This window comes from Rattus rattus, chromosome X (assembly GCF_011064425.1).
Source record: "Rattus rattus isolate New Zealand chromosome X, Rrattus_CSIRO_v1, whole genome shotgun sequence".
Taxonomy (NCBI): Eukaryota; Metazoa; Chordata; class Mammalia; order Rodentia; family Muridae; genus Rattus; species Rattus rattus.
In genome coordinates, this window is record NC_046172.1 from 128,854,159 (window position 1) to 128,877,554 (window position 23,396).

The 23,396-nt window shown below is 45.9% G+C and overlaps 1 protein-coding gene across 1 annotated transcript; it reads right to left on the minus strand.

Moving 5' to 3' along the window:
• Positions 1-1,560: 1,560 nt before the first annotated feature.
• Positions 1,561-23,387, minus strand: Abcd1 (ATP binding cassette subfamily D member 1). Its single transcript, XM_032889597.1, is given in 16 exon segments — positions 1,561-2,800; positions 2,885-2,939; positions 2,942-2,981; positions 2,984-3,039; positions 3,252-3,323; positions 5,121-5,266; positions 5,730-5,764; positions 5,766-5,876; positions 9,029-9,123; positions 10,272-10,440; positions 10,523-10,665; positions 18,461-18,641; positions 21,791-21,864; positions 21,867-21,924; positions 21,927-22,024; positions 22,027-23,387. Coding segments are annotated over 16 exon segments (2,214 nt in total). The 5' UTR covers positions 22,688-23,387; the 3' UTR covers positions 1,561-2,580.
• Positions 23,388-23,396: the final 9 nt, after the last annotated feature.

Here is a 23,396-nt window from a genome sequence, read left to right on the forward strand (position 1 = left end):
AAATAATCTTTCCTGTATCATCTATGAATCTATTTTTTTTTCTTTTCAGATTTTTGAGAAAGGGTCTAACTTTTGGCTCTAGTTCACTTAGAATACAGTGGGTAACCTAAGCTGAACTCAAATTTGTGTCAATCCTCCTGCTTCAACAGCTCAGGTGCTGGGATTATAGACCTGGGCCACCATGCCTGACTAATTTTTTATTCTACTAATCCATCACCTATTTCTCTCTTAATAGCTTAATCTATGTATCTGTCCAGCCATCATAAAACCAATTTTTTTGTAGTGAAATTTAGAATTCTAGGTCTCTGTAGTACATAATTCAGTGGTGTTTGTAACTTTACAAAGTTGCACAACCATTTCCTCTGTTGTTCCAGAACATTTTCATCACTTTCTCACAAAGGAAACCTTGTATTCATTAAACAATCTCTCCTCATATCCATTTTCCCAGCCCTCCCACCCTGGCACCTGTTCATTTGCTTTAGGTTGTTATAGATTTGTCTCTTCTGGATATTTCATTTAAATACTATCATATAATACTTGGACCTGTGTGCTTGGCTTCTTTGTCAGTAGCATGTCTTTAATGTTTGTGTATATTGTAGCACGTGTTGCTGTTTCATATTGTATGAATATGCATGTTTGTCCATTTGTTGCTGGGTACTCAGACTCCTGTAGATACTGTGTAGAATCTACACATAAACATTTTCATGGGGTTTCTGACTTGTTCTTTGGTATGACTTGAGGGTGGGAATGTGGGCAGTGTGGGAACCCAGCTTAGCTTTACAAGAGCATCCCCTCTCCATTCCTAGCAGCAGTTGTCTGGTCTATCTCCAGTAAGTGTCCACACACAGCTCCACAGCCTGCTTTATGCTGAACCCAAGGCCATTTGCATCCTACATAGATCCCCTCAGTGACCTTTAGGCTCAGTCTAGGCCTTTCCTTCTCCCCTGTACTGGATGTCTTTCTCTGGACATAACCTTGAGCCTTGGACACACTTTTCCCTCTTCTAGAAGGTTCAGAAGCACCAGTACAACTCAATCCAGGAATCACTTCCTTTCTGAGGCTCTCTCAGTGCTCAATTTACCTTCCTGGCAGCTCACTGGGTTTCTATAGCATTGTTTCTGTATTCTCTACAGAGACTTGGCAGAGGTATCTTCTCTCCAGCAGTCATTTGGCCTCGAATATCATTTTAGAGCAATGATTGTCAACTCTGCCTCCATAGGGTACAAAATGTATAACCAGAGAACACTCTTTTAAAAAGAGTTCCACAGAGTTAGCAGTTGACTAGGTTTTCACTTGGGCCCATGTTTGGGGGGCAGGTCTCCTCTTTTTCTATCAATATTTTGACCTTTCCCCAGAACTTTTGTTGTTGTTGCCTGTTTTTTTGACACAGGGTCTCACTATGCAGTCCTGGCTGTTTTCAAACTCATTATGCACACTGGGCTAGCCCTGAACTCACAGGGATCCACTTGCCTCTGCCTCCAGAGTGCCGAGATTAAAAGAACTACCATACCTGGCTTACTCCCCAGAATTTCTATCAGATACCAAGTCCAGGAGGCAGGATTGTACTTTCCAGAGGTTTTTACTGAGAGGACGTGGGGTGGGGGGAGGGTCACCAGAGCCAGAGGGCTGAGGGCCCAGGAAAGGCACACAATGGCAATAGGGTGTGTGTGTGTGTGGGGGGGTCTCCCTCTTGGTGAGGGCTGGTTTAGCAGACACAGCACCTCCTGTGACCCCTCTTTGGCACTGAACTGGGAACATGGTGCCCTCATTCTTGCCTAGCTGGCAGAGGGCACCCCCAGTGGCAACTGGCAGTATAGGCTAGTGAGGGGCCAGGTTTGGCACCAGAGACTAGGTAGATTAAAGGGACCACCCAGTCACCTCCTGTGCTGGCAGGGTACTCATGTTGGCAATTTAGACACCTATAAACTGGGAGTCCAATAAATTAGGTTGTAGAGGTGGAGGAGTGGGAGGGCCAGGGCTACATTCTTCTCATGGCTCAGGAGGTAACCATGCCATTCTGGGGGCAACCATGGGGAAGGGCACGCTTTGGGCCCCATCTAATCCTGGGCCCCATTAGGCTGTTTTCATGGCAGGTGTGTCCTATAGGACAGGGGCATTGGTTGGCCACCCTAGGGGATGGCAACAAAGGGATGGATCAAAGCAATGACGAGGGTTTGGGTTTTAAGAGGGATGTGATCCACAACCACCAGGCTTCACACATTCTGGCTGCTGGCAGTAAGAGGGCAGCTCCTGCTTACTTCCTATGACTCAGCCATACTGGTATAGAGTCAGGACTGGGGCCTTCCAAACCCTCCATCCCTCCTCAGAGAAAAGTAAAGGACACATTGTCCTGAACGGGGCACAGTTTCTAGAGCAGACCACAGAGTGAAGGTGGAATGCAGAGTGTCCCCATTCATATCTACTTGCTCCAGAGTGGGGTCTTCAGGGAAAGCAGGTAATTGGCTAGGAGGCTTGGGAGGGGAAGGCATGCAGGGCAGTAAGGGGAGGATAGGAGCTGCAGCTTCCTTCATGTGATCCGAGAGCTTGGAGAAGGGTGGGAGTTAGGGATAAGGTCCCCAGTCAAGTGGGGATGCCTGGGACCAGAGGTTGAACTGGGGCTGCAGCTTCGCCAAGGATCTGGCGGAGCTCCTGAAGGCGCCCCTGCATCTTGGGGATGCCTGCCAGCTGCTGCTCCAGGCGCTGCTTCTCTTCAGTCAGGCTCAGGCGGGCAGCAGAATCCAGCTTCTCAAACTTCCAGCCTCCCTCCCCATCAAACTGCAGCAAGTGTGTGTGGTACTTCCTGAACAGGAGAGGGATAGAAAGCTGTCACAGCTGCTTTCTCATTTCAGGTGGCAGACTTACCCACAATTCCAAGAGCACCTACCATAGGGAGGGTCGATGGGTGATGGACAGCAGTGAGATACCAGCATCTTTGGCTGTTGGAAGATCTTGCCTTCCACATCAATGCTCACGCACTGGGTCTGCACTCATCCAGGAGGCGATTTTGGGCCTTAGGGTGGGGGTGGGTGAAGGGGAAAGCTGTGAATTCCCCACCACTGTCCAACTTCCAGTTCCTGGCCAATCACTTATGACCCATAGCCCTGCTGCACTGGGGGAGGGTTGGGGGGAGAGGTGAAGCTCCTTCACATAGCTGTCTTCCTCCTACTGGGAGCAACCATCTTCTCTCTCTTGTTGGGTCCAAATTACTGAATGTCCTTGAAAGTCACCACAGTGCTCACCTGTGATAGAACATGTGGCCATACCAATCCTCTACTTCTCACCACCAGAAAGGACGCCCTTCCAGTCACACACAGCCTCCCAACCTGGGCAGGAGGTGAAGGACTCAGTTCAATTCAACAGAAACCCAATGGGAAGTGGGATAAGGTCAGGGTTAAATGAGACACATTTGACCCTGGCAGAACTTGTCTGGCTGCAGACTTCTGTTCTGTGTCCCCATCTGCCTGTAACACTAATAAATGAAACACTTGGAACAAAAATTTTCTCCCTCACAAAACACATTCTACAGTTCTACCCCCTAGTAGGATTTACAGAGACAATCTTTCCAAATGTGCTCAGTTTGAGTTCAAGAAGGTGAACCCTAATCCAGTATAACTGATATCTTTATAGAAAATAAAAATTTAAACACAGAGACATGTATAGAGGGAAACTGTTTTGAAGACACACAGAAGTTGACTTACTACTAGCTAAGCAGAGTCCTCATAGTCTGTGAAGGAGCTAGCATTGCTACACCCAAATTTGACGCCAGAATGCCAGAAAACCAAGTTCTCTGTTGAAACTAGTGAGTCTGTGGCTCTTAGTCATGGCAGTCCCAGGATACCTAATGGGTTGCCAGGGAAAAACCTATCAACACTGTCCTCAGCAGGAAGCAGGTGACAAGGGCCAAGATCCTCAGGGATGGTTAGAATGTTCTCTCTAGGACAAAGGCTCACCAGAGGAACTGGGCCACATCTCATGGCCTGGTGCCACTACACTGGCTTAGAGGACTGAGTGAGCATGTAAGGAAGGTGATTTGTCAGGACTTTGTGGCAGAAGTCCTCTCTTGTCACCCATCCTGTGTTTCTACATGACTAGAACTGTCCTTAGGGCATGTGGAACATTTTAGCTTGCCCTATGGTGAAGGGTAACCATAGTACTAATTCTAGCCACTGTCATACATGTAATACCCATGGAACCTTCTGGGAAAACAGAAGATAAGTATCCTTTGTCTCTTTCCTTTACCCCTTCTTCTATCCTACAGTCTAGGGACTGGATATGATGGCTATAGCAGTCATATTGGGTTATAAGGTGACTTTAAGAATGAAAGCCATGCTTAGCACCATAACTTGGTTCAAGAGCCTGGATCCCTGGAGCCTATAGTGAATGTTTCTGCCGCCCAACTCTGGTCTGTTTCTTTTGGGATTTATAACACAGTAGGATAAATCTGTAAATGTTTTGAACCACTAAGGAAACTAGCATGGTACTGTTACTCAGAGGTGAATTCAATCCTAAAAGGTTGCAATGACTGGCCACAGATACTAGCTATTCAGGGCAACCACAGACTACTGGAGGAGATGTCCCTCAGTAAGCTTTCTCTTCTCAAAAGCACTTTCTTTTGCTATTTGTCCTTCTTTCATAAGGGCTTTCCTCAGAATCACCCATGACTCTGATCTTCACTCTCATTCTAAGCCTCTGTGCAAATAGACACATGTACATGATCATCCTACCCTACCCAGAGATGGGTCAGCTTGTTCAAACATAAAAACTGATCTGTCAATTGGTTACCTAAAGCCTTAAAGCTTCCAGTGGCTCACAAGAGCAGCCAACATCTCTCAATTGTAACCTGTCCTGGTATCATCTGGCTACCCAATAGAGTGACTGTCCTAGGTTGCTCTTTTATTTGACATAGGGTCTTCTAGGCACCCAATAAAGCAAGTGCTTTGCTACAAGTTCCCTTTCCTGGCACCCCAGCAACCTGTTCACCCCTCCTTCCGGGAAAGCACTTTGAACTCCTGGATGCTGAGATAACTCTTATCCTCTGGGACTTGGGGAAGAGTCTAGAGGTAGGTTGGCAACAGGTTCCCCATGTTGGGACAAAGGGCACTGGTGTGCCCTGCCCCTACCTCCCTCCCGTTGCAGGATGTGTCGGAGATGCACGATGCCCAGGATGGCTTCCAGCTGCTGCTCCGAGCAGCCCTTCCTCCGCATGTCTTCCGCAGAGTCAGGATAGATCACTTGGTCACGCAAGGAGCCCACGGACATGTAGGGCCTGTGAGAAAGCTGCATGTCCACTAGGGGCAAGGAAGCCCTGTTTCCCAGCAGTGCTCTGTGCCTTAGTAGGCTCAGAGTGGTTTCCAACTGCTGACATACCACACCCAGGCACTCTCCCAACTAAGATGTCCATATACTCACATATGTGCTTGGACACAAGTAGCATGTTTATCATTCTCATCTGTGGATATGAACTTAAGAAGTAAGACCTCGGGGTTGGGGATTTAGCTCAGTGGTAGAGCGCTTGCCTAGCAAGGCAAGGCCCTGGGTTCGGTCCCCAGCTCAAAAAAAGAATAAAAAAAAAAAAAAAAGAAGTAAGACCCCCTCCCCCATTTGAAATGGACCAGCTTGTGCTCCTGGATATTGGGCTGGTTAACATCTTCACATCCTCTCCTGAGAGGTGGACTCTAATGTAACACAGATATAAAAAGGCGGAAGACACAGCAAATAGTTTTACTTACCTCTGAGGGATATAGAACATGCGCTGGGGTGGGGGGCTTATAGAGTACACCACTGTATGTCGGCCAGAGTCCACCTTAGGATTCGAACAGAGAACTCTTGCCGCAGCCATTGGGGCCTGTGATGAGCAGGTGCATGCCTTCCTCCACCTGTGGAAGCATCAGGACATGGCATCCAGAGCTTAAGTCTCTTTCCTCACACCCAGGATCACTGTGGCCTCTTTCCCAGTCTCATAAAGCCTTCTATATCTGGGATGAGGATGTAGCTCAGTTGGTAGGGTGCATGCTGAGCAAAGATCAGACCATGAGTTCAATCCTCAGCACCACATAAATATATGCATACTTGTAATCCAGCACTTGAGAAGTGGAAACAGGAGGACCATAAGTTCAAGTGTAATTCAACTTCAACCCTTGGCTACATAGCAAGTACAAGGCCAACCTGGGCACCATGAGATCCTGTCTCAAAAAAGAAAGGGGGAAGGGAAATGGAGGGAGAGAAGGAAAGAAGGAAAGAAGGGAGGGAGGGAAGGAGGGAAAAAAGGAAGAAGGGAGGAAGGAAGGAAAAAGAGCAAGCAAGCTATCTTTCTCTGTGTAATGCTGGCAGGTGGGAAGGGTCTTGCTATGTTGCCTAGGCTGGTCTGAAACTTAGTCTTCTTTTTTTTTTTATATTTATTTTTATGTATGTGAGTACCTGTAGCTATCTTCAGACACACCAGAAGAGGGCATCAGATCCCATTACAGATGGTTGTGAGCCACCATGTGGTTGCTGGGAATTGAACTCAGGACCTCTGGAAGAGCAGTCAGTGCTCTTAACCACTGAGCCATCTCTCCAGCCTGAAACTTAGTCTTCTTATGTTAGATTTCCAAGGGCTGGGATTGTAAGTGTGTGCTATCAAGCCCATTCTTGATTTCTTGGCAAGTGACTACAAGGCCATAGGGATGGGGTGATGGGGTTCAGTATGCAGAACCTCAGTTGAATACCAGGTGTAGGATACAGGGGAATGGACAAGACTTGGTTCTGTCCCCTAAGGCCCCAAGACGCTTGGATAGCACAAGCCAAACAGAGGGACCACAGCTTCTTTTGCTATGGTCAAATGAGTGAGTGCATTCTAGGATACTCCAAAGGATTCTCTATCCCTCTAACTCTACTTTAGATCCATGTATAGTGTCAAGAGATTTTCTAGTATTGTGTAGGGAAGCAGGAGGAAGTAGCACATGGATCTAATCTCAACATTTGGGAAATAGAAGTGTTATATAATGAGACTTCTCTCTGTCTCTGTCCCCTGTTTCTCTCTCTCTCTCTCTCTCTCTCTCACACACACACACACACACACACACACACACACACACACACACACACACACACACACACACATTACACGGAGCCATGAGCTTAGGAAAATTTTTTCCTTTGGGAAAGAAAGTTCTAGATAAAACAGCTAACCTCTCCCATGGTCTACTCTGCTCTCAGGTATCAGGGGTCTCACAGAAGATTGCTCCAGAGTAGCTGAACACTGGAGTTTTGGCAGGAAGGAGGGATTAGTTCATTTAGTACCACTGTTAGCTGGTCAGAGAGTTTGGGCCACAGAGGAGGCACAGCACCCTGCAGCAGAGATGGCACAGCTGTCCCTAGCACCATTATCCTCAGTTCCTTCCTTCTTTGAGTGTAGGTATTTCCTTATCTCCAAGCAATAATAAGAGTGTTGCTGCATAAGGCTCCTAGGAGGATCCAGGTTCTGGCCTTTGATTTACCTTGAGCAGTGTGACAGGTTGACCTATGCTCCCTGAATTTATCTGAAGTCCTATGTCCTACTGCTCAGAGTGGGACCTGTCATTGCACATACAATTAGCTAAATGGACACTAAGGCATATTGGAAGGAAGTGGGCCAAATCCAATGTGGCTGGAGAACTTACAAAGAGGGAAGATTTGAATAGACAGACACAAAAGGGTGTGTATGTGTGTGAGGATAGAGGCAGAGAGTAGGGTAACATAGCTTGGGGTACACATTCTCCCCAAGAAGGAACCTTCCTGCCCCTCGAAACTAGACTTCTGGCCTCCAGAAGATGGAAGGAGTCCATTTCTGGTGATAATATTGCTGAGCCTAGGAGAACTTGTTTAGGGCAGCCCCCAGATACTCACCAGCATGAAACAGTTAGCTCTGAAGGACAGGAGTGACAAGAAGTCTCAGGTTCCCTCAGCCCTATTCTTCTACCTTGATTCCTTGGCAGCCTTGCTATCTACCGAGCTGCAGTCTGTTCACCCAGACGACAGTGTCTTTGCTTCCTACTGTTTCTTCCTAGAGTCAGCCAGGGAACTATATAGCTTGGATCTATCAGGTACTACCTACTGTATTGTACTGTTTACAAAATAACTGTTTTATGTTATGTCCACTGCCTCAACTGTCTTTCAATAATCTTGCCCTTTTTCTTCCTCTCCAGGCTCAGCAACTCCCTCAGTGAAGGCTGAAGCCTGATTTTCCACCTCCTCATGTCTCTTTCCAGCTTCCTCCCTTGCTAGGAGGCAGGCCCTGGTCCCTTTGTCTCTCAGGCCCTAACTCCTGTTGTGTCCACCTATCCACTTCCTATGCTTTGAGGAAAAGCTTTATAGGGTATCCTCTCATCAAATGATTATCAACCTTTTGGTGGTCCTTACTGTACTCTAGATCAGAGTCTAACTAGGGATAGTTTTAATTTGTTTGTTTATTTATTTATTTTGGTTTTTCAAGACAGAGTTTTTCTGTGTAGCCCTGGCTGTTTTGGAACTCACTCACTATGTAGGCCAAACTGGCTTCAAACTCACAGAGATTTGCCTACCTCCGCCTCCCAAGTGCTGGGATTAAAGGTGTGCATCACCACAGTAGGTATTTTTTTTTTCCTGGAGCTGAGGACCGAACCCAGGGCCTTGTGCTATAGTAGGTACTTCTTAAGGTCAGCCCACTCTCTGACTTATCTTTGGTTTCAAATACCCAGAGTTCAGGGAAACCTGTTGGGATGGACAAATCATCAGACTAGGAACACTTGGGTAACCCTTGGACAACCCTCGTAATTGTTAGTTTCTTTTATCAGCACTCATACTATTGCTTTAGGACTCATGGTCTGAGATATGTTGGTCTCTCAGCTTCACCTTGGCCTATCTTCCACGTGGCTGAGGACAATGTCACTGCTAGTAAAGCTACGTGAGCCGAGGGCTAGGGTTCACAGATGCAGGTGGCCAGATAATCTGGGAAGTGTACCTTGTCCCCAGCTACTTGGTTCAGATTGGTCAGCACTTCAGGTTAGGGATGCTTCTCTACTTGACCTACCCTGATGTTGAGGCTGGCCACCACCACCTCTCCAGTGGGTGTGATGATAGGGATGTTCTCACAGATGATCCCCTGCTCCACATCCACCACCTGGCCTGTAGAGAGAAGGCATGGAAGGACAGGAGCACAGCATTTTGCTGCTTTCCTTTGCCCTGCTGCTTATCCCTACTTCCTATCTTTTTTTTTCTTTTATTTTCGGAGCTGGGGATCGAACCCAGGGCCTTACCACTCTACCACTTAGTTTGGAGCTAAATCCCCAACCCCCCTACTTCCTATCTTAACAGGCCCTTGGGTTCCCAAACAATATGGTGTCGTCCAGGTCCCATGGGAAAACAGGTCTTCCAACAGGTTGATAACCTCAGAGTCAAGTAACATGCCCCAAACTGCCACCTTTTGATACTCTAGAACCCAGACCCTTCTTTGGCAACATTGTAAGATGAGCTTCCATGCCTGGGCTCCTTTGCTGCAGTATCCTGACTCCTGTGAACTGGCAGGTGGCTGGACTTTCTTTGTCCTTCACTCTGTCTTGACTTCTTTTTTCTTTTGTTTCTTTTTGAAACAGAGTAGTCCAATACTAAAGCCCTCACTGGCCTTGAATATGGAGCAATCCTGCCTCAGCCTCACAAATGCTGGGATTACAGGCATTAGCCGCCGCCTTATGGATTTAAATATTTTATTTATCTTTTAATATCTTATTTATTTACTTAGAATGCTGACCTTGACAATACCATGCCTGCTTTATGTGATAATAGGGATTGAACCAAGCAAGGGCTTTGTGTATGCTAGGCAAACACTAACTGAGCTATATCCCTAGCCATGTAAATCTTTTGTTGTTATTGCAGTGCTACGAAATAAACCCAAGGTCTCATACATGCTAGGCAAGCACTCTACAACTGAACTACATCCCCATTCCTCACTGCTTTTATTTCTCTATTTGCCTTGTATGGACGAATGATACCAAGCACTGAGAGCCCAGAATCATCTCTCTTAATTGGTAAGTAAAACCAACACACTTGGGAAAGTTTGTTAGCAGCTCAACTGGTAGCCAGTGCTTGGAGAATGCAGGCTACTTACTGGGCCAGCCCCCTCCACAGTAACCTAGTTTTCAATGACCTTTCTGGCAATGAATCCTGAGTGGATGAGACAGAGTGCACAGAGGTCTCTGAGTATTGGGGCGGTATGGGAAGAGACAAAGCAGTGGATAGAGAGGCAGAAGAGGTACTCTGCACAGAGGCTACCTTACCTTGGATCTTCAGGGGCCCTTCTATATGAACACCAGAATGTACCATGGACCCAGGCCCAGCCTGAGCCTCCTCTAGATCTCCTGTCCTCTTAAAACGACAGTGTTGGACATCTTCAAATACCTGGAACATCTCGTACACCCTGGCTGTGTAGCCAGCCAGCTCTGTCACCTAGAAGAAAGGTGACATGGGCTCAACCCCAGCCAGTTCAGGAGTGGAAGAGCTTGCAGGGTAGGAGCTGCACTGGGGTTACCTCCTTGTAGGATGACATGATCCTCTCAGTGGCATCTGCAGCAGCTGTGAGAAGGTTCCGGGCAATGGTGAAGGCTTCTGTACGTTCACTAACCAGCTCCTCTTCCTTCATTTCTAAGGCTGCCTTTTTCATGGCTTCTGAGTCTGAAAGCCAAAGTTGGGTTAGGAAAGACAGTGGAAAGTCATAGAGTCACCAAGGAAAAGATGAATAATGTGCATACCATGTTATGACTGATAGATGTACAGAGCATATGTTCGCCATCTCATAGCACAAATGAAAACTAACTCACACATGTGTTTAGTAGAGTTGTACTACTCTAGAACTTTTCTTAGCTCAGATCAACCCAGCATTTGGGTGGTGGAAGCGGGAGGATCTTGACTTCACACAGCTGGCTAAGGATCTAAACTATGTATATGCAAAATATATAGATATATATTTGCCTGGTTTCTCAGTAGTCTGAAGATTGAGACAAGAAGAATGCCTCATGTTCAAGGCCAACCTAAGCTAGTGTAAAATGTTTTCTTAGAAAACAATGAAGACATATAAAGAGCAGTAAGGTGAGTTGGTGACATGGCTTAGCTGGTAAAGGTGTTGGTCACTAAGCCTAATGACCTAAGTTTGATCTTCAGGGTCTGAACAGTGGAAGTTGAAGTGACTTCCAAAAGTTGCCTTCTGACCTCTACATGTGTGTAACATGTGCACTTCCTCACCACATTTAAGTTTATAAAAAGATGCTTCATATCATTAATTATTAAGGAAACTGATATTGCCAAGAAATAACATGTCATCTTGACAAGGGAAGTTGGAGCAAAGAGAGGTAAGGGCAGACACTGGCCAGTTGAGAAGTGGGACCCCTATCTATGGAGGAGATTAAATGGAAAAGCACTTAGCAGTTTCTCACAAACTTAAATAGTGAGTTACCAAAGGACCTAGGAATTCCTTTCCTAGCTGTATAGCCTGGGGAAACAAAAATTTGAATTTACATAGAAACTTGTATGCAATGTTCACAGTAGTGCTATTCATGATAGCCAAAAGGTGGAAACAACAAGCCTGTCTGGTAATGGATGAATCGATAAAGATATTGAAATGTATATTGTAGAAGAACAAAACTAAATCCTATCTCTCACCCTATACAAAATTTAATTCCAAGTGAATCAAATACCTTTTATACTTTGGTATAAGGGTACACTCTTGAAATCCCAACACTTGGGAGGTAGAAGATGAGGATCCAAAGTTCAAAGCCCTCCTTGGCTGCATAGTGAATTTCAGGACAACCTTAGATACATGAGACCCTGACTCAGGAAAAAATTACAGGCTGGCTGGGCATCGTGACCCACATGTTTAATTTCAGTATTTAGGAGGCAGACATGGATTTCTGTGATTTTGAGGCCAACCTGTTCTAGAAAACAAGCTCCAGACCAGCCAAAGCTACATAGTAAGACCCTATCTAAAACCAACAAAATTAAATACCAAATAAAACAACAAACAATCCAGTTAAGAAACGGGAAAGTTCAATTAACAGACAAATCTAAAAAGACAAAGTACAAATGGTCAATAGATGTACACAAAATATTGAACATACCAGGACAATGGAATGGCTCAGGAGGTAAAGTGTTTGCTGCTGTGTATGTCTGATGATCTGAGTTCAATTCCTGGAACCCATGTAAGGTAAAAGAGAACTGATTCCACAAAGTCCTCTAACTTACATACATTCTGTCGCATGTGTCCACCACATCACACACATACACATACAATAAATAATAAATAAATAAATAAACAAAGAAAAACATTGAACACCCTGGCTACCAAGGAAATGCAAGTCAAAACTATACCAAAATTTCATCATTATAGTGAGAATGCTACCATCAAGTTCCAGGCCATCCAGAGGTACAAAGTGAGAACTCCTGTCTTAAAAAATAAAAGGGGGGCTGGGGATTTAGCTCAGTGGTAGAGCGCTTGCCAGCAAGTGCAAGGCCCTGGGTTCGGGTCCCCACTCCAAAAAAATAAATAAATAAAAAGGAGAAGCTGGAGAGATGGCTCAGTGGTTAAGAGCCCCGACTGCTCTTCCAGAGGTCCTGAGTTCAATTCTCAGCAACCACATGGTGGCTCACAACCATCTGTAAAGAGATCTGATGCCCTCTTCTGGTGTGTCTGAAGACAGCTACAGTGTACTTATATGTAATAAATGAATAAATCTTTAAAAAAAATAAAAAGGAAGGCCAGGCAGTGGTAGTACATGCTTTTACACTTAGGAGGCAGAGGCAGGCAAATCTCTGAATTTGAGGCCAGTCTTGTCAATAATGCAAATTCTAGGATAGTCAGGGCTACATAAGAAAATCCTACCTTGAAAAACCAAAAATAAGTAAGTAAACAAACAAACAACAAATAAAAAATGACAACAAATCGTGGGAGGATGGGGAGATTTCTGAAAAAAAAAACTGAAAATGGAATTCCCTTATGGCTTATCTGTACTACTACTGGACATACTAAGTCCTACCACAGAGATACTTTCACATCCATGTTCATTGGTGTAGTATTCACAATAGTCAAGAGATGTAACCAGCCTACATGTCCATCAACAGATAAATAGATAATGAAAATGTAGCAATATATACAATGGACTCTTATTCAGTCACAAAGAAAAATGAAACTATGCCATTTACTAAAAAAAGTGGATATAACTGGAAATCATCATACTAAGCAAAATATACTAGACTCAGAAAGACAAATATGTTTTCTAAAATTTATGAAAACAGAGACTAATAGGAACAGGAAGAGACACAGGAGAATGTAAAAAGAGGCAAATCTGGGAATGAAAATATCTTTATGAAAGCTGGGTGTGGGGGCACATGCCTATAATCCTAGTGTTGGGGAGGCAGAGGCAGGTGGATCTCTGTGAGTTCAAGGCCAGCCTGGTCTACAGAGTGAGTTTCACGAGAGTCAGGGCTACACAGAGAAACCCTGTCTCGAACACACAAACAAAATGTCTTTTCTTTTTTTTTTCTCTTTTTTTTTTTTTTTCTTTTTTTTTTTTTTTTCCGGAGCTGGGGACCGAACCCAGGCCCTTGCGCTTGCTATGCAAGCCCCCTACCACTGAGCTAAATCCTCAACCCAAAATGTCTTTTTTTTTTTTTTTTTGGTTCTTTTTTTCGGAGCTGGGGCCCGAACCCCGGGCCTTTCGCTTCCTAGGTAAGCGCTCTCCCACTGAGCTAAATCCCCAGCCCTCAAAATGTCTTTTCTTTATGAAACCTATCATACATATAATATATAATTAAAATTTATTATAATAGTCCAGATGTGATGACATACCTGTCTCAAAAGAATATAAAGAAAAATTGTGGTATATACATACAGTGAAATATTAGTCAGCCATAAGAGGGAATGAAGGACTGGTTCATCTTCCAACATAGACGAACCTTGAAACAATTATGCTCAGAGAAAGAAGCCAGAAAGCAAAGGTCACATACCATAGGATTCCATTTCTATTTGATGATGTCTGGAATAAGCAAATCTATAAAGATAGAAGGCAGATTAGAGGGTGCCAGGAGTGGAGTGAAGGAGGATTAGGAGTGACTAATAATTGATATGGAGGTTTCTTTACATTTCAAAATGTTCTGAACTTAGATAGTAGTGATTGCTGCATAAATGTGAATACATTTAAAAAACTGAGGTACTTGTATAAAAAGGCTGAATTGTGTGGTCTGTTAATCACATCTCAATAGCATCTATTAAGAAAAGGATCTAGAGGGCTGGAGAGATGGGTCAGTGGTTAAAAACACTGACTGCCCTTCCAGAGGTCCTGAGTTCAATTCCTAGCAACCACATGGTGGCTCACAACCATCTGTAATGGGATCTGATGCCCTCTTCTGGTGTGTCTGAAGACAGTCACAGTGTACTTATATATAATAAATAAATAAATCTTAAAAAAAAGAAAAAGGAAGAAAAGGGTCTTGATAGACAGCTCAATCGGTTAAAAGGGGATCCTGCAGAGGATCAGAGTTTGATTTCCAAAAACCCATGTCAGGTGGCTTCCAATTGCCTGCCATTCCCATTCTAGGTAATTCGGTGCTTCTGACTTCCTAATGCATCAGTACCCCCATGTACACATAATTACCAAAAAAAAAAAAAAAGTTAGAAAGAGAGAACCACCAGGCACCCAGCTTTATTTCTTGGCGTAAGTAGCTCTTATGAACTAGAAACGAACCTACCTTCTATTGGGCACTATATCAGTCCTTCCTGCTGAACAGCTGGATTTCTTCATCTGATACACAGTGAGCTTTGTTTCTGAAGTGTGACATTTCTCCTTTTAACCTTGCTGCCTACCACTCACATTCTTCTTCACAACCTACTCTGCACCTTGATCTCTAACCTCTGATTTCTCACAAGAGTCACTCCTATCTAAAGCTGTTTTTTGTTTGGTTTTTGAGACAGGGTTTCTCTGTGTATGAGTTCTGGCTGTACTATAACTTACTTTGTGGACCAGGCTATCCTTCAATTCACAAGAGATCCACCTGTCTCTGTCTCCCAATTGCTGAGATTAAAAGCATTTGTCACCACATCTGGCTACCATGGTTTTTTGTTTGTTTATTTGTTTTGTGTTGGTTTTTTTTTTTGGTTAGAGTTTATATCCCATGGTCCTGTCCTCAAAGTCTTAGTTAACAGCTTCAACTTTTTGACTTTGTGATCTACAGAAGAGTACAGCTTTAAGAAATTATTATTATTGTTGCTATTGTTGTTATTATTTTATATATATGTATATGTAATGTGTGGGTATACATGTGGAGGTTAGAGGACAACTTTGTGGAATGGGTTCTCTCTACTTTTATGTGTGCTCCAGAAATCAAACTCACGCCAGGCAGGGTGGCACATATCTTTAATCCAGCACTCAGGAGGCAGAGGCAGAGGCAGGTGGATCTCTGTGAGTTCAAGGCCAGCCTGGCAGGACAGTCAAGACTACACAAAGAAACCCTGTCTCAAAAAAACCAAAACCAACCAACCAACCAAACAAACAAATCAAATTCAGATTGTCAAATTTTCAGGGTAAGTACCTTTACCTGCTAAATCGTCTTGCCAGTCCCAGAGCAACCTTTTTACACAAACCTAGAACCTGGAAATGATGGTAGGGAACAAGGAGGAAGGCAGCTCCAAGAGCCCTTTGGTGCAGATGAGTAAATAATGAGTGCCCACTGAGGAATCATCAAGGGGCTCTGGGGCTGTGGAAAGCATCCAGCATATACGTGACCCTCATATGGATTAATGGCAGGGGTTGGTTGCAGGAAGGAAAAGGTACAAAGAGTCAGCTCAGAAAAGTTCAAGTTGGAAAGGTAACTGGATCGATGGATGGATGCCTTTTGGGGCCTATCCCAGGAAATGCCCGTGGGTTGTGGGGGTGGTGTGCAGGTTTGGGGGGGACACAAATGTGCTAACAGTATGGTGAGTTAAGTCTAAATATCCTCCTTTTTATTGTGTCTTCAAAGACTTAGCTCCAGTAGGCAGCAGGAACACTAGACTTCCTTCCCAATATCCTTACAACTTTTCCTTTGGCAGTAAGACAAAGGAAGGGAGTCCATAGGTCTTTGTGGTCAGGACATTTTGGCAGCTAGCATGTTCTAGAGGCAGAACCTCCTAGGATCTTTGGAGTTAAGGCTTGACAGGAGGAGCATATAAGATACTGCAATCCCATCCCTTTTCTAGCTCTGGGACTGCCATTGCAGACCATTAAAACAAAGCTTATCTAAAATCATCCCCAGTGGTTAAGTGGCTTCCTCTCAGGCTTTCCTGTGAAGCACCTGGAAAATCACCTTTATCTAGCTCACCATAAAAGGTAATCACACAAAGTGACATACATAGAAAGACAGTACTTGGGAGAGCAGTAAGGCAGAGCACATAAAGGCTTGGTGGCAGAAATAGTTAAGTCGTTTAAAAAAATTCAAATTGCATATGACTGAAGGAACAACAGGTGACCTGGAGAATTATTAAACTAAAAGAAAGACTGAGAAGCTGAAAATCCTAAATAGGCTCAGTGGTTAAGAACAGTTACTGCTTGTGTTGGCTTGAATGAAAATGGCCCCAATTGACTCATACTTTTCAATGCGTGGTCCCTAGTTGGCCGAACTGTTTTGGGTAGGATTAGGAAGTTTGTCCTTGTTGGAGGAGTTGTGTAAAAGGGGTGGAGTGGGCTTTGAGGTCTCTCTGACTCTTTGCCTCTAACTTGTAAGTTCTGAGTAAGCTCCAGTACCATGCCTGCTTCCCTGCTGCATGTTCTCTGTCATGATGGTCATTAACTCATCCTTTGAAATTATAAGCAAGATCCCAATTTTGCTTTGTTTTGGAGACAGGGTCTCTCTGTATAGCCCTGGCTGTCCTGGAACTCACTATGTAGATCAGGCTGGCCTCAAACTCAGAGATCCACAAGTGCTGGGATTAAAGGCATTTGGCACCACACCTGTCTAAATGATTTCTTTTATAAATTGCCTTGGTCATGGTGTTTCTTCACAGAAATAGAAAAAATATCTAAGACATTACTCTTGCAGACCACCTGTGATTAGAAGTTACAACTGTCTGTATCCCAAATTCCAGGGGATCTGATGTCCTCTTCTGCCTTCTGCAGGTACCAGGCATGTACTTGGTATACAAACATACATAGAGAAAAAACACTCATACATATAAAATAAAAATATTTAAAAAGAGAAACATGCACATTTGAGGGAAACACAAGTCTAATGCAGGAGAAGCAGAAACCTTAAACACATTGCACTAAAGCTGAAGAATACCAAGAAAAAAAATGATAAAGACACCTAGAGAGAAAAATTGACAATACTAATAATTTAAATTGATTTGAAAAATGAACAGCTATGCAAGAAATGAGATGACAATGAAATATTGTCAAATGACTGGAAAAAATTAACTTTCCACTAAATTTTTATGCTTAATCTAACTAGCTCAGGAATAAGTGTAAAAGATATTTTCAGAAAAGTTAATTGAAAAAGGCCCCATGATACCCTAGCTAAAGACCTTTTTAGTCAGGCACAGTGTAAGACCCCATGATACCCTAGCTAAAAGAACTTTTAGGCACAGTGTAATCCCAGTACTAAGGAGGCTGAGGCAGGAGAATGGCAGATTCAAGACTAATCTGGGCTACAAAGAGAGACCCTATTTCAAATCAAAACAAACCAGAAGAAGAAAGAGTGACTTCTGAAATAAGTCTATCAGGAAGGATGGTTGAAGTTTAGGAAGGGAATGCTGAGCAGAGAACTGAGTATCCACACGGGTGAGTTTACACACATCACACAAAGCATAAGAGAGAATGAAAAGCACATGAGAGTCAGAAAAAATCATGAAACGAAACTTCAGGCTGGGCTCTACTGACAGATGTCATAGGGGTTGTTTCTCTAGGTAAACTATTTTAAGGCTCAAGAGGAGGGGAACTATTGATTAACCTAAGGAGGCTTTCAAGGTCACATGTCTACCTTTTCAAGGGTATTCACTAAAAGTTGAATGAATAAATTGAAAACCAGTAGAGGAACAAAGATAACCTGACCACCCCAAAGTAACAGGTAGGGCAGGCTTCCTACTCCCCAAAGGCCTCTACCCTGGCAATTTGTAAGAACCATTGTGTGGAAGAAACCAAGGCTGGGGTCATGAAGGGGCTCACCCAAACCACTTTTTATGTTCATCTCCAATTAAAATTGGGCTAAGGACAGGGGGATAAAGGGTACACACATATGGAGCAGTTTGTATGTGGTGTTCTTAGGTTGTTTTTTTGTTAGGCTTCTTGGCACCAAGAACCATGTGATGCGCATGTGGCAGCAAAGAGCTCCAAAGAATGCCTGGCTTCTGATAATCTCAAGGCCAGTAGGGTCTCACATTTACTCAGGAAGAAGGAGAAAGTGGGCTGGCTGAGCTCTGGGCCCCAGTCCCTGGAGCCTTGGCTCTTACCTGACTCTGCATAGCCAGTGGCTGTGATGATGGGGACAGCTACCATGAGCAGGCCAGATGCACTCCACACATATTTCATGAGGAACTGTTCTAGCATGACATACCACAGGCGTTCTAGGAGGATGAGGTTGATCTGTGAAGCCAGGTCTTGATAGGAGTGTTGTAGTAGTGCCAGCTCTACCTGTAAGGTCAATAGATATTCAATTGTGACAATTCCTGGGAGGTGATGGTAAGAGTCCCCAAGTATGACCTACAGACATGCTGCGTGATGGCCATAAGGCCAAGGACTTGGGGGTTGTATTTGTGGTGGGGCCAAGCCTCAAATAGGGGTGATGGTAAGGGACTATCAGATGTTATAGAACCTCCTACCCTCTCAATTACTACTGTGGTTGGGACACTCACCTCTTCCCTCTCTGTACCCTGCCTGGGCAGTTTCTGGATCCAGGCCCTAAGGGCAGCTGTCTTTCATCTTCTGCTGACCCCATTTCTTTGGGCTCCTTCCTAGTTCCTCCCTACCCCAGACATCATGATCAATAGTTCAAAGAGCAGCACAAGGAAGCAAATGACAAAGTTCTTGGTTTTGTCAAACTCAGTCAACAATCCCCATTTCCTGCTACTTTTCCAGGCTCTTTTCTGTGAGAAACTTACACTGAATTTCCCATCAAAACCAGATGAATATGCTCTCAACCCTGATGGGAACTGCAGTCAGAGAGGTCTCAAAGAAGTCTAGAGGTATCCAAAAATAGTCATGGCAAGATGACTATGGTCATTTTGGGGGATGTTCTGCCCCCCATACCCAACACCACAGCACTGTTTGTCTTCTTTCTTCCAATTTACTGCCACAAACCTTATTGTGCATATTCTTGTGTCTATTATAGGACACAGAAGCAGAGAGAGACAAAGTGATCTGCCCAAGCTCATACTGCCTGGAAGTAGTGAGGAGTGTAGAAATGTGGACCACATAGACTGGGATGTTAAGAGAACCACATTTTTTAGTTAGTTTTGAGGTATTGTGGATAGAACCTAGGGCCTTGGGCATTCTAGGCCTTGAGCGTGCTAGGTGAGCTATATTCCAGCCCTAGAGAACCAGACTTCTGGTTGTTTTTTGTTTGTTTTTGTGTTTTGTTTTGGTTTTTGGAGAGAAGATCTGTCTCATTGTATAGCCCTGGCTGGTCTGGAATTCTTTAGGTAGACCAGGGTCAACCTCAAATTTGTGGCAATTTTCCTGTCTCTGCTTCTCTTTTTTTCTTTCTTTTTTTTTTTTCTTTTTTTTTTCGGAGCTGGGGACCGAACCCAGGGCCTTGCACTTGCTAGGCAAGCGCTCTACCACTGAGCTAAATCCCCAACCCCCTGTCTCTGCTTCTCAAGTGCTGGGATTAAAGGTGTGCACCGCCATGCTTGGCTTTTATATTGTTTTGAGACAGCCTGCTCTGTAGCTCAGAAATTCACTATGTAGCCCAAGCTGGCCTTGAACTCACAATCAACCTCCTGCCTCAACCTAAATAACCAGATTTTTACAAATGAAGATGACTTGAGATTTACTTTGTTCGTTTAAGCAGGATGTTTGTATACATGTCTGTACACATGCATGTGCACTGCCTGAAATTCTAGTAAGAATATTATACCCTGCTGTTTGCATGCCAGCCAGCCAGTTAGTCCCTTTTTCATAAATTTTTGACTAGAATCCAGGCCCATGTCCACAGTACAGCAACCAGTGGGACTGGAGTGGGACATGTGCCTATACAACAAGGGCAGTCAATCCACTCATGGTGGCCCATCACCCTATACAGCTTTACAGATGAGGCTTTGACAAGCAGGCCAAGGGTTTACACAAGGTCTCTGGGTCCCAGCAAGTGAACTCTATTGTTTAATGTGCTATTTCCTGAAGCTAGCCCAGAGGAAGTCTTTTTAAATACCAGTGTTCTCTCTTTTGTGCTCTCTGCCTAAAAGTGCTCATATAGCCCAGCTTTCCAAAACCTAGCCTCTCATTCCTGAAGTAAGTGCACCACCTTTGCAGCACCCTGGTAATCTAGGCTCATGCCTCAAGCTGGTAGCAGCACCAGCTAAGGTTGATGGCATAGCTACAGGTATTGTGCCAAGTGCCTCACCCAAGGCCCCGGCAGCTTGCCAAAGCCCTGCAGCCCAGCATTCAGAAGAGAATGGGAGAGGGGTTATAGTAAGGGTGATGCACTTTTCCTCCTAATCTGAAACCTGACCTGGGCCAGCAATAATTCTCTTAGCAGAATGTAGAGACAAATCCTTTCTAAAAGTCAAGGACAAAACTGATTGTCTATATGAAATGCAGCCAATGGGACAAGGTCCTGTGGCAAGTGGCCTGACCCAGGAAACACACAGGCCTTCATGAAATGGGTGCTTTTGTATCCCTCCCCCGCCCCAAGCACTGGGGAACCGAAACCAGTAGCCAGAACAAGGCCTGAGGCAGCTGCAACCATTGGCACAAAGAAGGGGAGGGGCTGCCAGAGAATAAAGTTTACACTGGCCTAAAGTATCCTTTCCCAGTGTCTGCCAGGCTTCCCTGGCTCCAGCCCACCCCATAAAGTGGCTGGAATCTGGGCAGAAGGGGCCACACACTGGGGGGGGGGTGGGGAGTAGGAGAGAAGGTTGTCAGGGCCTCTTTGGCAGACCTTGGGGCCAGGCATCCCCATCCCCTGGGAGGGAGGAGGCAATAGGCAGGTTGCTTGCCAATGCTGTCAGTCACCAACCAGACATGCCTGGGGTTGCCCTGACAGCACTTTGACCCGAGCAGCAACACTGCTGCAGCTGCTGTGCTGAGCTCTGCTTGTTAACCCTCCTGGCTTGGGCTGAGTCATGCCCATAATACCGGACAGCCCAGCCAGCCAACTCTGTTGGACGCCAGCCTTCAAAGGGCCCAGAGAGGCGAGAAAGGTTAGGTGGCAGGCTGTGGTCCTATGCTCCCAGATGATAGGAGTCTAATTCCTCCCAGTTGGCTGTAGGAATGGTTGACTGCAAGATTGGAGCAAGCTGGACCAGAGCATCACAAATTGTGATGTAGTAGATAGAATCCAAAGCTCAAGTCCAAGACAATTTTACCAAGGAAGCAGAAGTGGCTTGGAGGTTGCAGGCAGCCAGCACAGGGAAGTTCCCACCCAATGGTGCCATTTCTCCATTTCTGCATCTTAAGAATACAGCCATCCAAGGCCTACTACCCCCAAGCTTGTCCCACTGCCTATTCACAACTTTAACATTAGCTGGAGTAGGCTTTGGGCTTTCCTTACTGCTCATAGCTGGCTGCAATAGGTCTCCCAGCCACTTCCTCTGCTATGTAAGCAGCATCTCAGCCTGCCCCACCTCATGGCCCCTGTAGAAGGCAATTTCCTCTGAGCACACCACTCGAGAGTGCATGGCGCAGTTCCCCCGCCGTGCGCCTCCTCTGCCACTCAGCTCCCAAACTTGGGAGAGAAGGTTCGAAGCACGTTGGCTGGGGGGAGAACACCACCAGGGCCAGGATGGCTGAGGGCCAGGCCATGCCCAGCTCCTCGGGATCAGGCAGCTGGAAGGGAGAGTAGGAGGTCACAGCCATCCAGGGAGTGGCTTGGTCAGGTTGGAATAAAGGTGGGCTACAGAAGCAGCAAAGGCTACCACATCCTCTGTCAGAGACTGGTCAGGGTTTCGAAGCCGTCCATCCATGTTGCTTACTCGGTAGTAAGTCTGCTGGGAGAAGTAGAGGCCATAGGCATGAGCTACTAGACGGCTTCGGAAAGAAAGAGCCAGCTGGCCCTCTAGGTATCGGATGGCACTGTTGATGAAAGTGGCAGGAAGGGCGATGAGGAGCCACTGCAGCAGTTGCCAGCTAAAGGCCCTTGGGTCCTTACGTACAATGCAGCGGGCCAGTCTGCCGTCCAGGCGGGCAACATACACAGACAGGAAAGTTCGGCTTACCAGGGCAGCAGAATGCAGGGCCAGTAGCCCTGTTTCCCGGCACAAGACTCCGGGGAACAGCAGCCTCAGGAGCACCAGGAGCCGCTGCAGGAATACCCGGTTCATGCCAGCCTTGGCTGTGGTGGCCCCAGAGGCCTCTTGCGTGGACTCCCCAGCTGGCACCTGAGAACCTCTGGCAGGAGTCAGACACTGCCGTACTAGAGGGTAGATTTTGTGGACTCCATAGGCTGTGAGGGCCAGGACCACAGCTGTGCGCTTAAGCGTGGTCACCCGCGAGGGCAGGGAGGGAGTGGAGAGTACCGGCATGTCACCTGGACTGGTGAGCAGGCTGAGGGCTGGAACTGCTGCCCGAGGCTACAGTTGCGGGCAGATCCTGGAAGGGCTGTTTCTCTGACCCAGGGCTCGTTGTCTAGGCAACTGGAAACCTTGAAGTGGTCCCTGAGACTGTTGCTTTAGGCCCTCGGGGTGGTGCTGGGGCCCCTGGATCGGTTGGGTTAGAATCCTCCAGGGTCGTGGCCTCTTCAGGCAGCCCGGGTGGAGGAAACTGGCTTCCCTCCACAGATTGTCCCTTAGCCCCTGAGGTCAGAGCCTCGAGAGGTCTTAAACAGAGAGGTTGTCTCTTCCCTTCCACCTCCCTCTTCTTTACTGCTCCTCCCCCCCCCCGTGACGCCCCTCCCCGGGGCACTAGGCGTGTTTGTCCGCTCTGCAGCCGGGCAGTAACCACAGCGTCTACACCAAGGCCCTGAATCCCCACCCACCTACCCCTCCCCAGGGGTGCTGGTTGGGGGAGAGGAGGCAGAGTTGAGGCAAGAGGCGGAGTCCGGGCTAGGGGCGCCCCACCCCGTTCTCGCCCTACCGCTGGGTCCCTCCCCCTCTCTGACTACAGAGACGAAGCATGTCCGCGTAGGCTAGAGAAGCGGCCCTAGCCTTCCCGCCAAGGCTCCTCCAAGCTCCACCCCTGCATGTCCGAAGTGTCAGAGGCGAGGCATTCAGCCGCCAGCCTCTACTTCCTTTC